The 13,832-nt window shown below is 42.1% G+C and overlaps 1 protein-coding gene across 3 annotated transcripts in view; it reads left to right on the forward strand.

The window, feature by feature from the left end:
* The first annotated feature begins 1,686 nt into the window (after window positions 1-1,686).
* OVOL2 (ovo like zinc finger 2) overlaps window positions 1,687-13,832 on the forward strand; it is a 51,380-nt gene continuing 39,234 nt past the window's right edge. Inside the window, exons 1-2 of one of the 3 annotated variants that reach the window (XM_051975878.1) lie at window positions 1,687-2,481; window positions 3,343-3,614. In XM_051975878.1, the coding sequence (XP_051831838.1) occupies window positions 2,382-2,481; window positions 3,343-3,614 (372 nt within the window). In that variant the 5' untranslated portion in view covers window positions 1,687-2,381. Of the gene's footprint in view, window positions 2,482-3,342; window positions 3,615-3,856; window positions 3,937-13,832 lie in introns of those variants that run through there. The other 2 variants (XM_051975880.1, XM_051975879.1) reach the window with 2 other exon arrangements.

The following is a 13,832-nucleotide window of genomic DNA, read 5'->3' on the forward strand; positions in this document are numbered from 1 at the left end:
CAGTAAATGGTTCCCTGATTTGTTCCACTATAAAATCAAAAAGTTGGACGACAGATTTTCAGAGTTCACACCCAGGTCTCATATTAACTGATATTTCTGAGCATTTTTATGCATAGTTTTTGAGATATTTCCTACTCATAGGAAGTAGGGAAGGTGGGGGGAAGGGAGCGCCTCTGAAAGATCTGCTCTAAGGACAAACAGCTAACGGAGGTATTGTGGGATCAGTACTTGCGACTAGCATGAAAGCCCACTCTTGATCAGTAGGTAGGCCTGCCTTATTCTAGTTGTAATTCTGCTTACTTACTACGTGAAAGATCCAGGTAAGATAAGTAAATTTTAAGCCTCAGTTCTGTCCTCTGTAATAGAAAAAATTTAAAAACACACAGGTTGTTGCTAGGTAAATGCTCCAAATCTCTCCCTTATATAAGTTCTATATAAATATGTCCTGTTGAGGAAGAAAGCAATGTTTCTCGTTGCCTCCTCTATAAAACATTTTCCGGGATTTCGTGGATCACATCTGAGATTCAAATGATATTTCGGTTTTTGTAGCTGAGCCACAGGTGAAAAAGGGACATAAACGAGCAGGGTGAACCCTTGTTCCTTTGCCTTCTTAGGCCAGGAATCCAGTCTGCTCGTAAACTCCTTGAGGGCAAGAGACCAAGCATGCTCTGTTCTTTTACACCGTGACCTGTATAGAGGGCTCAAAGTACACACGGAATGACCCAGCCTAAGACAAAGCAAAGAAATCCGTTAACAGGTTTACCGTTTCTAAAGGTCCACTTCAAGGCGGAAGAAGAGAGAAAAAACCGCTGTGTTTATTTCCCTGTTGTGTTTGCAAGGGCCCGAAGCCTCTCGGGTTACGGAAAACAGACAGGTGAGATTTTTAGATCTGGGAGCGAGAGGATCCAGTCTTCCTTTCCGGCGCAGGGCCGGCACCTCCAGCCACCCAGCTCAGGAGACAGACATCTAAAGATCGTTCCCTGCTAAGCAGACTGCAAAGTGCCTGGAGCTGCGGAGGTCGGGTTCCAACCTCAGCCACGCCGCTACTGTATAAGTTTGGAATGTACTATATGTTCCCACAAAGCCAGCACTGATCTCGCATGTGTGCAAACGGTTCAAAAGCCTGACCATCTCCCCTTCCCTCCTTCCTCCAGACCCTAGAGACCCTCCGGACTCAAGGTGCAAAGTTCTTTTAATCCCCCATGCCCTCTTTCTGGGGGTAGACCTGTGGTCCCCAAAAACGTGTCAATATTTCTCAAACGTTTTACTAAACCTAAAAACAATTTTTCAGGGTTATTTCCCCACTCTCAATCCCCACTTCCATAAACTGTGCTATACCAACAGGGCAAAGAAGGAGGCAGGACCCCATTTTTATCACTGGCGATGAAAGGTGCATTTTGGGGAGAGAAGTATATATCATTCCGGTCCCTAAATTCCAGAAGAGAGCATTTTTCAACTTTCTTTCCAAATCTCTCCTCCCCGCCCCCCAGCAATTGCAATCTCATGAAATTCTGCTTTCCTTCTCCCCCTCCCGCCATGATTTAAGCAAGCCTAGGAAGTCATCCGTAAGCACCCAGAAGAAGGGAACGATTCGGTTGCAAGGTGATCTGAAACAAATCCACTCATCTCCCCGGCCATTTCGCAAAAGGGGTGGGTGGGTGGGAAAGAGAACACGATGCACGGCTTAAAAAAAAATAACCTGAATTGGGATTTCCCTTTGGGATTTGCACCGACTATGCGTGTAATGGGGGAAATAGCATATATGTGTATGTGTATGTGTGTGTTGGGGCGGGGGGCATCACGAAAAAATGTTCTTCCCTTTTAAAATTTTTTTTTCAGACGTTAAATTCTTTTGCAAACATTCATGCCTAAGGAAGGGTTGGAACAAACCTGAGCCGCCTGAACCGGTCAGACAGGTAAGGAGGCTTGTTGACACCGTTATGTTTGCAGGGCGCATGCTCACTCCCAAGTTTCCTGGTGCATTTTCTATTCCACCTTATGAAACTTTTTTTTTCTCCGTGTGGTCTCACCCACGATTTAAGAAATAAGCGACGAGCTGGCGGAAAGATCGAGGCCAGGGTGGGGGCCCAGCTGGGACACCAGAGGGCTAGGGGCCCTGGGGGGAGTACAGGGGAAAGGCGAGGCGAGGCGAGGCGAGGAGAGGCGGGAAGGTGGGGTGGGGAACCCTGGAATCCCCGGGTAGGAGAAGCAGCCGCCTCTTGCGGAGTTCTGAGAGAGAAAGACAAGAGGGGGACAAGGGGGCTGCTAGCCGCGCGGAAAAGTTCAGGGGCGCGAGCTCGCCAGTCTAAGAGGGGGGAGCTTGAACCAGGTAAAGGTAAAGGGTACTCGAACCGCTCTCCCCTATTCTTCCAAACCCCACCATGCCCAAAGTCTTCCTGGTGAAGAGAAGAAACCCAGTGGCTGCGATCCGCAGTTGGGATGAGCTCCCCGACGAGGAAAGAGCCGACACCTACATCCCAGGTGAGCAGAGAAAGCGGAACGGGAAAGGGACCTCACCGCGTGGGCCCCCTCTCCCCAAATGGGGAGGAAGCGGGGGCGCAAATGGATCAGGGCATGGCTTCCCATCCCCGCCAAGGGGATTGGGGAAGGGGGGGACTGGAAAGACCTTAGGAGGGGGGAGGCGGGGACTTTGGACAAAGTGCCCCCAGTGGGCGCTATTACTCGGGCTCGACGGGACCCCTGACTGTAGATTGAGGGGGGGAAGTGAGGTAGAGCCAATACGAAATTAAATAGGGGGGATTCTGCGGGGATACCTTATTTCCCTGATTTGATTTTTCCTCCTCCCGAGCACTCCAGCCCAAGGACCTTCCCCTAATTCATTTCTGCTAGAAGCGGGAGATGCAATTCAGCTGATTGATCAGACCCTTGCAGCTTGCCCGCTGCCTCTTTGGGGAAGCTTGCTCCCAGACCCTGGCGCACAGTGCCCACTCGTGTCTACGCAACGCTATCCTGCCAAGCTTCTGTGGCGACCCCCAGAGCCACCCACTGGAGCTGCTCTTGGGATAAAATTGGGAGGGGGTTGGCCGTCCTCCTGTTCCCCCCACCCTATTCTCGAGTCGTGTTGACAAAGCAAGAGAACCCATTTTCAGGTCTCCCCGGGGCTTCCAGCCTCCCCACCCTAACGCCTTTCTCACTTGAGAACACTTGGCATCGTTCCCAGGTCCCGGGTTGGGGCCGAGGCTGTGGTGGCTGCTGCTGAGGCACCGCCCGGAGGTCAAACAGCTTGCTTAGTCCTCCCTCTCTGCCCCTGGGCTCCCAGGACGGACCCCCGGAGGGACTGACTCGCCCCTGTTCGGTGTTGTGTTCCCCTCCCCCCTTCAGTGAGCCTGGATTGCATGCTCCACTACAGCACCGAGGACTACCGCAGCGAGAGCAGCAGCAGTAGCAGCAGCGAGAGCGGCGGCGGCGGCAGCAACGGGGACCCCGGGGGCGCCGACCTCTGCTGCCTGGAGAGCAGCAGTGGAGGCTCCGTGCAGGAGCCAGAGCCCTCGGACCATCTCGCTCCCCAGTCGGCAGCCCCGGAGCCCAGGACCAACGAGGAGCCAGGGCTGCACCTGGCAGGAAAGCGTCCGACCGCCAGGTCTAAAATCAAGGTACTAAATAGACTGTGCCCCCAGTCCGCCCCTGCCCCCGCCGCGCCGCCACCACCACCACGCCCTGGCGTCTACCCCTCTCGCGCTCCTCGCCCCTCCCCGCCCCCAAGCCCGCTCTGCGCCGCGCCCGGGAACCTGTGCACGCAACCGTCGCCGGCTCGGTGCACCTGACTCTGGGCCCGGGCCAGCTGCGCTTCCCTGCAGGGCGGCAGCCACAGCAGCTGCCTCCGGGCTTGGGCACCGTCACCATCCCTGATGGATTGCTTTCTCATCACAAATGGATGTGTGCACAAAGGGGAGCGTGGCCACGTACACTCCAGTAGTAGGTGTTTTTATTACACCTTTGGTAGCTTTCTGCTTGTTACAAAATGGCCCTCGCGCGTCATTTGGTGAAGGCGTCGGGTGCAATTTTTGTTGCAGTTCGCTAACTGTCGTTTGTACCGGAGACAGATCCCACACAGGCTGCACATCTAAAGTTGCCGGGAATCCATATTGAAAATGTTTAGGTTTTGAACGGACCTCGGAAGCGGTTGGGTTCCCGAGGGGTTTGCTTTGTAATCCGAAGTAGTTTGCATTTCCATTGATCTCTGTTGTTTCGTGGTGTTCAGTGGAGTAGGAGGTGGAGGGAATTCCCACCCTTCCGCTGAGGGCAACCTCTATGACATTCTCCTTTAAAGGGAATGGAAAGACAAAAGGGGCCTACCAAAGGTCGAGGAAATCAGTTAATTGGAAAATGGGAGAGTGTCTTCCCTACGGAACTTTTACTCTGCCCCATACGCTAGCCTTGATCAAGCCTCCCACTTTATGTGGTTCCATGCGAATTGGTGAGACCAAGCTATTTTCACCAGGGAAGAACTTATTTCCGAGGAAGTCAACTAGTGTTTAATTCTGTGTGTTTTCTGCCGGGTGGAGTTGGATGTATGCTGGGGGCTGTTGGGTGGAGAGGGCAAAAAACACCACTCTTTGAAGTCAATCAGTGATGTTTCAGGATGAAGTAATCTTGTTAGCTGGAGGTGGCTTGTCTCGAATGACTATGTCTGCATCTTTGATGACATTTATTTAGTCTTATTCAGTGGTTTTAAAAATTCTTTTCTTGGACCGGAAGAGAGGAAGGATTTTTTTTTTTTTTATTCCCCATACTCCCAATTTCCTTTTACACTATTCCCACTTGAAAGTGAAAGGCATCGAGGGAGGTGTGGGAAAACTGGAGGGTATCCCAAAAACGTTATCCATAAACTTGTCAGAATAAGTATATTTTTTTCTAACTGGGGCTATTAACGGTCCAGGTCATCCTCCTCCCCACCACTTTGTGTTAAAGGGAGAATAAATTGTTGGGGAATAAGACTAGGGATTAAAGCATTCGTCCTTATTTGGCCCTAGCGCAAATTTAGCTTTAGTGGCACCTATTACCCTTTTCCCTAGATCGGAATAGGAATTTTCTTCTTCATTTTTGCATTTCTGTGTTTTCAACTAATTATGTCTCGATTCTGAATTCCTAGCCCCTCACTAGCAAAAGGAAATTTTCTGCTCTTCTGTTGTGTAGTCACAATACCAGACAGTTTGAAATCTGAGCAGAATCAGCATCCAAAAGGATGGCCTGTTGGGATTATAGTACATGTAGGATTAACATCAACCCTTGTGATAGATGAATTTCGAGAAATTTGGGGTTTTTTTCAGTGTATATTGTTAACTATGTTAACCTCTCATCACAGCTTGAAGCTTGTCTAAGGAATACTGTCTTAACTGGAAGAATTATGTGTCTAGTTTGAATATTCTCCTTGGGCAACCAGCTATTATGACAAAAAGAACTCAGAAAAGTAGAAGTGATTTTTACCCAACATTTTATTAACTGCCAACGGCAAGCAGACTAGTATTGTGCAGTTTGCTGGGAGAAGATTGTAGGTTTAATTTAATTTGTATATTCAGTGAAGGAAAGGATTTCAACAGGTGGAACTGGGAAAAAATTTGTAGGCACTGCAAAGGTTTGGAGAGTGGAGAGTATGTAGGAATGGTGAGTAGTTCAGTTTGCTTGAAGCAGTTAAGTGGAGGGGGGAGCAGGATGGTGCAGTGCCTGAAAAATAGGGAAGTACCAGGTTGAGGAGTGCTTTGAATGCCAGGGGAGGGAGTTACAGCTTTACTTGGTTGGTCATAAAACCCCAGAAGGGTAATGAGTGAAGACTAGTGATTTGACCAGATTATAAGAAAGATAAAACTAGCAGAGATGGGAAGGATAGTTGAGGGGGAAGAGAGGTGGGATTATTTGTTTGGAAGCTATTCTAGTACAAGCAGATGGTAAAGAGTATGCCTTTACTGGGGTGGTGGCAGAGGGAAAAGAGAAGAGACAAATTTGAGAAATATCACTGGAACATTTGGTAACTAATTGGATAGGAAAAGTGAGAGAGAGAAAAAAAGAATCAACACTCTTGTTTTAATACGAGAGACTCCCAGAATGATGCTGCCACTGGCAGAAATAATGAGGTCAGAAAGAGGAGCTGGTTTAGGGGAAAGATAATAAGCTTGACTTGAGATGGCTTAGGTTTGAGTTACCAGTAGTAGGACATCCAAGTAGGAATCTTCTCAAGGCAGTGGGAGAGTGATCAGGGCAGGAGATTTATTGGAAATCATCTTCTTCAAGTTCCAGAAAAGAAGGAAAGAGAGAAATATGTATGGAGAGAGACAAAGAGAGATAGACACAGAGACTGTGTGTGTATTCTCTATATTTTTCAATCAGGGAAATGGCTGTTTCAAGAGTGTCAAGCCTCCTGATTTTTTTCCCCCACCAACGTTGCTGTTTTTTTTTTTTTTTTTTTTTTCCCCTGGAAAAAGCCATCACTCTGATTTCCCAAGCATACACATTGGCATATCAAAATCATCTTAGAGGCTTTGTGTTATATGGGCAGTTGACCCTTAAGGTTCGTGATAAATCATTGGTTTTATACAGAAATCTCCATAGAAAGGAATTTTTTTTAGTAGTTTCCTTGCTCTATTTTTTCTTAAGTCACTTAAGAGAAAAATATCAGAAGCCTGTTTAACTAAGTGTTTAACACATTCCTGTTCAGGTGTTTGAACTGAGGTGTTAATTTATGTTGGGAGTGGGCATTGTGTTTTTTTTTCCTGCTTTTTTTCATGAGCATTGTATTGAGAGCAATAAGAGTTTATTGCTTTGATTAATGGATGGCCTAGGTCTATGACTTACTTTTCAAATATGAACGATTCTTTTTCTGTGTCATAAAATGTAGACTCCTGTATGAATGATCTTTATTATCTTTTGATTAAAAAAAATCAGAAAGCTTCCATGCATCCCAGAAAGTTTTAAGTGAATTTGCATTTTATTTGTCACAATATTTACACAATTTGAAAATAGTGTATGTAGGAGGCATTATTTATTCGCTCTGCTGGAGGTATGTTTGCTTATTTATTATACTGAGTCATGTTGCATATTTTGTTTGTTACAGTTCATCTAGATAAAGATTAATGAAGAGATCTAGCTTCTTTGTCTGTGCAAGACGTGGGTTCTAGTGGATTTCTAATCTTAAACTGGTTTTATAGGCAAGTAACTTAATCTTTTAGTACCTGAGGCCCTTCTAAGTCTCTAAATTATAGAGGTATTGTTAATTTGCATCAGTACCAAAAGAAATCTATCAGATTGGTTGATCTGAATATGGATTCACTGACTTCATCCTTTTCCCTCATCCCCAAGTCAGATTTGGCTTAGAATTATGGTGTTTTTGGAGGTAGATGGAATCTTCCCCAGTTCATTCAGTTCTACTCGGCCAGTACTAGAAACAAAAGAAAACAGTCCTTGCTCTCTCAAAGCTTACATAATACAACACTGATTTCATCCTTTAAACAAAAAAAGCCTTCCTGGAGCCTACCATCCCTGCTAGATGTTTCTTTCTCATTCAAACTTCTTGAAAAAGTTTTCTTTATTCATCTCTTCCTCTGACTCCTCAATCCTCTGTAATGAGGCTTCTAAACTTATCAGTCAACTGAAATTACCCTGCATAGTTATCAGAGATTTCTTAATTGCTAGATCCTATGACTTTTTCTTAGCTCTCAACCTTCTTGATTTCTCTGCTGCATATGAAGTTGCTGACCATTCTCCTCTGAGTATTATCTTCTGTTTTTAAAAAAATGTTATTTTCAAAATATATGCAAAGATAGTTTTTAACATTTACCCTTGCAAAACCTTATGTTCCAGATTTTTCTCCCAACTTTCTCCTCAATCGCTTCCCCTAGACAGCAAATAATCCAATATACATTAAACATGTGCAATTCTTATATGCATATTTCCACATTTTTCATACTACACAAGAAAAATCAGATCAAAAAGGAAAAAAAGATGAGAAATAAAAAGCCAGCAAACAACAAAAAAAGTGAAAATGCTATGTTGTGATCCACACTCAGTTCCCATAGTCCTCTCTCTGTATACAAATAGCTTTCTCCACAAATCTATTGGAACTGGTCTGAATCACCTAATTGTTGAAAAGCCCTAAATCCTTTACAGTTGATCATTCTATAATCTTGCTATCGTCTTGTACTATGATCTCCTGTTAATGCTCATTTCATTCAGCATCAGTTCATGTAAGTCTCTCTAGGCCTTTCTGAAATTCTCCGCTGATTGTTTCTTACAGAACAGTAATATTCCATAACATTCATATACCACAATTTACTCAGCCATTCTCCAAGTGATCCACTCAGTTTCCAGTTTCTTGCCACTACAAAAAGAGCTGCCATAAACATTTTTTCACATGTGGGTTCCTTTCCCTCCTTTAAGATCTCTTTGAGATATAAACTCAGTAGCGACGCTACTGATAGCCCTTTGGATATAATTCCAAATCACTCTCCAGAATGGTTGGATCTGTTCACAACTCCACCAACAAAGCATTCGTGTCCCAGTTTTTCCACATTCCCTCCAACATTTGCCATTGTCTTTTCCTGTCATCTTAGCCAATCTGCCTCTCTGGGTTTTTATGACACTTCATCTTCTACACAGACCATGTGTTCTGAGTTTCCATTGCTGCCATCCCCACTAAATGTGGATGTACCCTAACGCTCTCTTTTCTCTTTACACTCTCCCTGGATGACCTCATCAGATCCTGTGGGTTCAGTTATCACCTCTGAGGAGATGACTCTCAGATCTGTATCTCCATCCCTTCCCACCTTGCACTTCACTGTTAGCTCTCTAGAACATCACTCTTCTTTCCTGTTTACAACATAGGTATTAGAATTGCCTCTTCTCACATCCCATCTCTTCACCCCTCATTTCATTAAACTGACTGCCTTTTAGCTATGAGGAAATAGCTATTTTGGGAGCTTTTAAATCTCTTGACTTCAATCTACCTTTGCAACTTTCTCTCCTCTATTCACTGAACTTTTGGCTGGATTCTGTTAGGTCAGTCAGCCTTCTGTGACTTTTTGCCTTGCAAGTGCCTCTTTATTATTTTTTTCTCCTCTTTAGAGTGTAAGTTGCTTGAGGGAGGGCGAATTGTCTAGATCACTTGTATTTCTGTCCCCATTCTTAAGTATTTAGCCTAGCTGGAACATAATATTAATCATAATATTAATAAATGCTCTCTCTCTCTCTCTGTCTGTGTCGCTTTCTCCCTCTCCTCTCCCTTCTTCCTCCCTCTTTTTGTCTCTTTCTCTCTCTGTCTCTTCTCTCTCTCTGTTTCTGTCCCTCTCTCTTTCTCATTCTCCCTCTCCCTCCTCCCTTCCTGTCTCTTGTTTCTCTCTCTCTCTTCTCTCTCTCTCTCTCTCTCTCTCTCTCTCTCTCTCTCTTTCTTTTTCCTCTCTCTGTCTGTCTCTCCATCCTTCTATCTTTAGTCTATTTATTCTATCAGCATCTCTTTTTATGCTTCTCTTGCTACCTATAGATTTCAACTGTTCTGGTCTGAATTCACTTTTGCCTCTTAAAATTCTTGATGTTCTTCAAAACAGCTTAAAATGATCTCACTTCTCCAAGAACTCTTTCTGTGGTTGTATTTACAGCAACCCAGCAAATTGTACCATTCTGGAAAGGAATTGTCTGCATTGATGACCATAGCTAAATAGGAGAAGCTGACCTAGGATACACTCTGATGATCTCTAAAAGATTTGACCCAACTCAAAAATTCTGTGATCTTAGAGCAGGAATACTTAGTCACAGACCTCTTTGGTAATCTAGTAAAGTTTATGAATCCCTTCTCAGAATGTTTTTAAAATGCATAAATTAAAACATATGAAGTTACAAAGGAAATTAATTATATTGAAATATAGTTTGTAGACAGGAAGACTGAAATCATGCAGATTCTAGTGGCAATTTAAAGTAGTAATGAGCATTAAAAAATATTTTGAAATAAATATGTAACAATGTAATGAGATAAGATATTTTAAAATTATTAATAGTATTTTATTTTTCCAAATACATTTAAAGATAATTTTCAGTATTCATTTTTGTAAGACTTTGTGTTCTAAATTTGATAAAAAATATTCTGAGATAAAAATTTTAATGTAATGTGAAAATACTTGATTTCTGTTGATGAGAGATTTGTAGTTACTTTTGATACTGTGATTTGTTGCTTCTATACATAAATTGGAGGAACTGAAAAATTTTATTTAGAGGTTAGTGGAAATTAGGGTGTAATTTGGGTTTTTTTTGCACTTAAATTCGTGAGCCTCCAGAAATCTATTTACAAATCTTGTGGTAGTTCTTGGATCCCATGTTAAATAATAATAATTTTTTATTTTCAAAATATGTGCAAAGAAAGTTTTCAACATTCATCCTTGCAAAACCTTGTGTTGAAAATTTTTCTCCCTCCCGCCCACTCCCTTCCCTAGACAGAGGGTAATCTAATATATTTTAAACATGTACAATTCTTCTATAAATATTTCCACATTTATCATGCTGCACAAGAAAAATTAGATGAAAAGGGGGGTGGGAAATGAGAGGAAAAAATGCAAATAAACAACAACAAATAGGTAAAAATGCTATGCTGGGATCCACACTTAGTTCCTACAATCCTCTCTCTGGGTGCAGATGACTTTCTCCATTACTAGTTTATTGGAATTGTCTTGAATCACCTCATTGTTGACAAGAGCCACATCTATCAGAATTGATCTTCGTACAGTTTTGTCATTGCCATGTGTAATGATTTCCTTGTTTTGCTCATTTCATTCAGCATCAGTTCATGTAAGTCTCTACAGGTCTCTCTGAAATCTTCCTGTTGATCATTTCTTACGGAACAATAATATTCCATAATGTTCATATACCATAACTTATTCAGCCATTTTTCAGTTGATGGATATCCACTTTCCAGTTTCTAGCTACTACAAAGAGACCTGCCACAAACATTTTGGCACATACAGACAGGTCCCTTTCCCTCCTTTAAGATCTCTTTGGGATCTGAGCCTAGTAACAACACTGTTGGGTCAAAGGGTATGCACAGTTTGATAACTTTTGGGGCATAATTCCAGATTGCTCTCCAGAATGGTTGGATTCGTTCACAACTCCACTAACAATGCATCAGTGTCCCAGTTTTCCCACATCCCTCCAACATTCGTTATTATCTTTTCCTGTCTTCTTAACCAATCTGACAGGTGTGTACTGATATCTCAGAGTTAGTCTTAACTTGCATTTCTCTGATCAATAGTGATTTGGAACATCTTTTCATGTGGCTACAAATAGTTTCAATTTTTTCATGTGAAAATTGTTCATATCCTTTGACCATTTATCTTTTTTTTTTAATTTAAATTTTATTTTATTTAATAATAACTTTGTATTGACAGAATTCATGCCAGGGTAATTTTTTTTACAACATTATCCCTTGCACTCGCTTATGTTTCGTTTTTTCCCCTCCCTCCCTCCACCCACCCCCTCTTCCCCCCAAGATGGCAAGCAGTCCTATATATGTTAAATATGTTGCAGTATATCCTAGATACAATACATATTTGCAGAACCGAACAGTTCTCCTGTTGCACAGGGAGAATTGGATTCAGAAGGTAAAAATAACTCGGGAAGAAAATAAAAAATGCAAATAGTTCACATTCATTTCCCAGTGTTCCTTCTTTGGGTGTAGCTGTTTCTGTCCATCATTTATCCATTGAAACTCAGTTAGGTCTCTTTGTCATAGAAATCCACTTCCATCAGAATACATCCTCATACAATATCGTTGTCGAAGTGTAAAGTAATCTCCTGGTTCTGCTCATTTCACTCAGCATCAATTTATGTAAGTCTCTCCAAGCCTCTCTGTATTCATCCTGCTGGTCATTTCTTACAGAACAATAATATTCCATAACATTCATATACCACAATTTACCCAGCCATTTTCCAATTGATGGGCATCCATTCATTTTCCAGTTTCTAGCCACTACAAATAGGGCTGCCGCAAACATTTTGGCACATACAGGTCCCTTTCCCTTTAGTTTTTCTTTGGGGTATAAGCCCAATAGAAACACTGCTGGATCAAAGGGTATGCACAATTTGATAACTTTTTGGGCATAATTCCAGATTGCTCTCCAGAATGGTTGGATTCGTTCACAATTCCACCAACAATGCATCAGTGTCCCCGTTTTCCCGCATCCCCTCCAACATTCATCATTATTTTTTCCTGTCATCTTAGCCAATCTGACAGGTGTGTAGTGATATCTCAGAGTTGTCTTAATTTGCATTTCTCTGATCAATAGTGATTTGGAACACTCTTTCATGTGAGTGGTAATAATTTCAATTTCTTCATCTGAAAATTGTTCATATCCTTTGACCATTTATCAATTGGAGAATGGGAAAAAAGAGATCTTGAAGAATTCTTTCACTATGGTACCTCATAAAACCACTGAGTACAAAATACCAATGATAGTCTTTGCTGCTCCTTTCCTCCAGTTGGTTTGATAGTGCACTGCCTTGGAAAAGGGATGCAGAATCCTAGCATGATTCTAACGTAATTTCTATCATATGTCATCTAATCACATATTGAATTGAAGATCAGCCTTGTAAGAAAATCAGAGTTCAAATCCTGACCTTATTATTTGCTGGTTGTGTCCCAGGAAACTCTCATAAGATTATACTGGGAGTCCACACCAGTGAAATGGTGGGGAGCTTCCCTTCTAAGTGAAGGATTTGGGAATAGCCACAATAACACTTAGCCATTTGTGTGAAGTCCTATATCTAGGAAAGCTATTAAATGTTAAAAGGCTTTGACAGATAATTGAAAATGAAGATAAAATCCTTCTGATGAAATTAAATAAATTCTCAGTTACAAACAAATGAGTTATAGAGGATAAAATAATTTAAAGGTTTAAGTTTCATGACATTCTTTTTAAGTGGTGTGGCAGGAGTAAAAGACCCAGAGAGACAAAGGAAGAGTTTCTGGAGGACTGTGGGGTAGTCCAGAAAGTCTGGACCCTTTTTTTATATTCATAAAATATATGATTACAAAGGAAACCGATTTTGTTGAAATAGTTATCAGAATATATATTTTTAAAAAGTAACAAGTTCCCTGACCCTAGTTTAAAAACCCCTGCTCTAGGTCTAAACCTTCTTTCTATTTTTCTCAGGCTTCCTGAATTTAAAATTACTGGGACAACTCTTGGGCCACCTTGCCTTCCACCATCACCCTTGTGCACAGTGCTGAGTCTGCCTGACTCCAGGCCCTGAATTTTGTCCAGTGTGCCAGCTAGCCCCCTCATTGATCTTTTTGGGTCTCTTTAATAAAGGGTTAATTTCTTGCAACTGGTTGTTTCATTTCCCCGAGGTAAGGGTGGTAAAAAAAATCTAAAAATGTGACATTAATCTAGCTCGGTGATTATAATGGGAAGGGAATGTGCACCTAAAGAAAACTATTTTAGAATGTTTTGAACAGGTAGCCTTATTGCAAAAAAATGAAAGGAAGGCCTATTACATCCCAGGGTGGGTGAGGCAATCTGAAAGAGATTGAAAATATACAGTCTCTGGAGATAAGCCCATTAATGTAATTAATTTATCTGGTAGAAGGATCATTTTTTTTTTTTAAGAAGGATCATTGATTTAAAAAAAAAATCAGTAAGTTTTTCTTTTTTGTTTTGTTTGTTTGTTGGTCGGTTCTTAGGAAAGCTTTGAAGTAAAATGCCAGTTAGAATTCTCATTGCTTTCTGGCTGCTATTGTTACTCTAGTCCAGGTAAGACAATGCTACATTTGTTTATGTCACTGAGATTCTGTTTGTGAGAAGAGCAAGCAAGAAACTTAGCATGTTTTTTAAAATGAA

This window comes from Antechinus flavipes, chromosome 2 (assembly GCF_016432865.1).
Source record: "Antechinus flavipes isolate AdamAnt ecotype Samford, QLD, Australia chromosome 2, AdamAnt_v2, whole genome shotgun sequence".
NCBI classification, from domain to species: domain Eukaryota; kingdom Metazoa; phylum Chordata; class Mammalia; order Dasyuromorphia; family Dasyuridae; genus Antechinus; species Antechinus flavipes.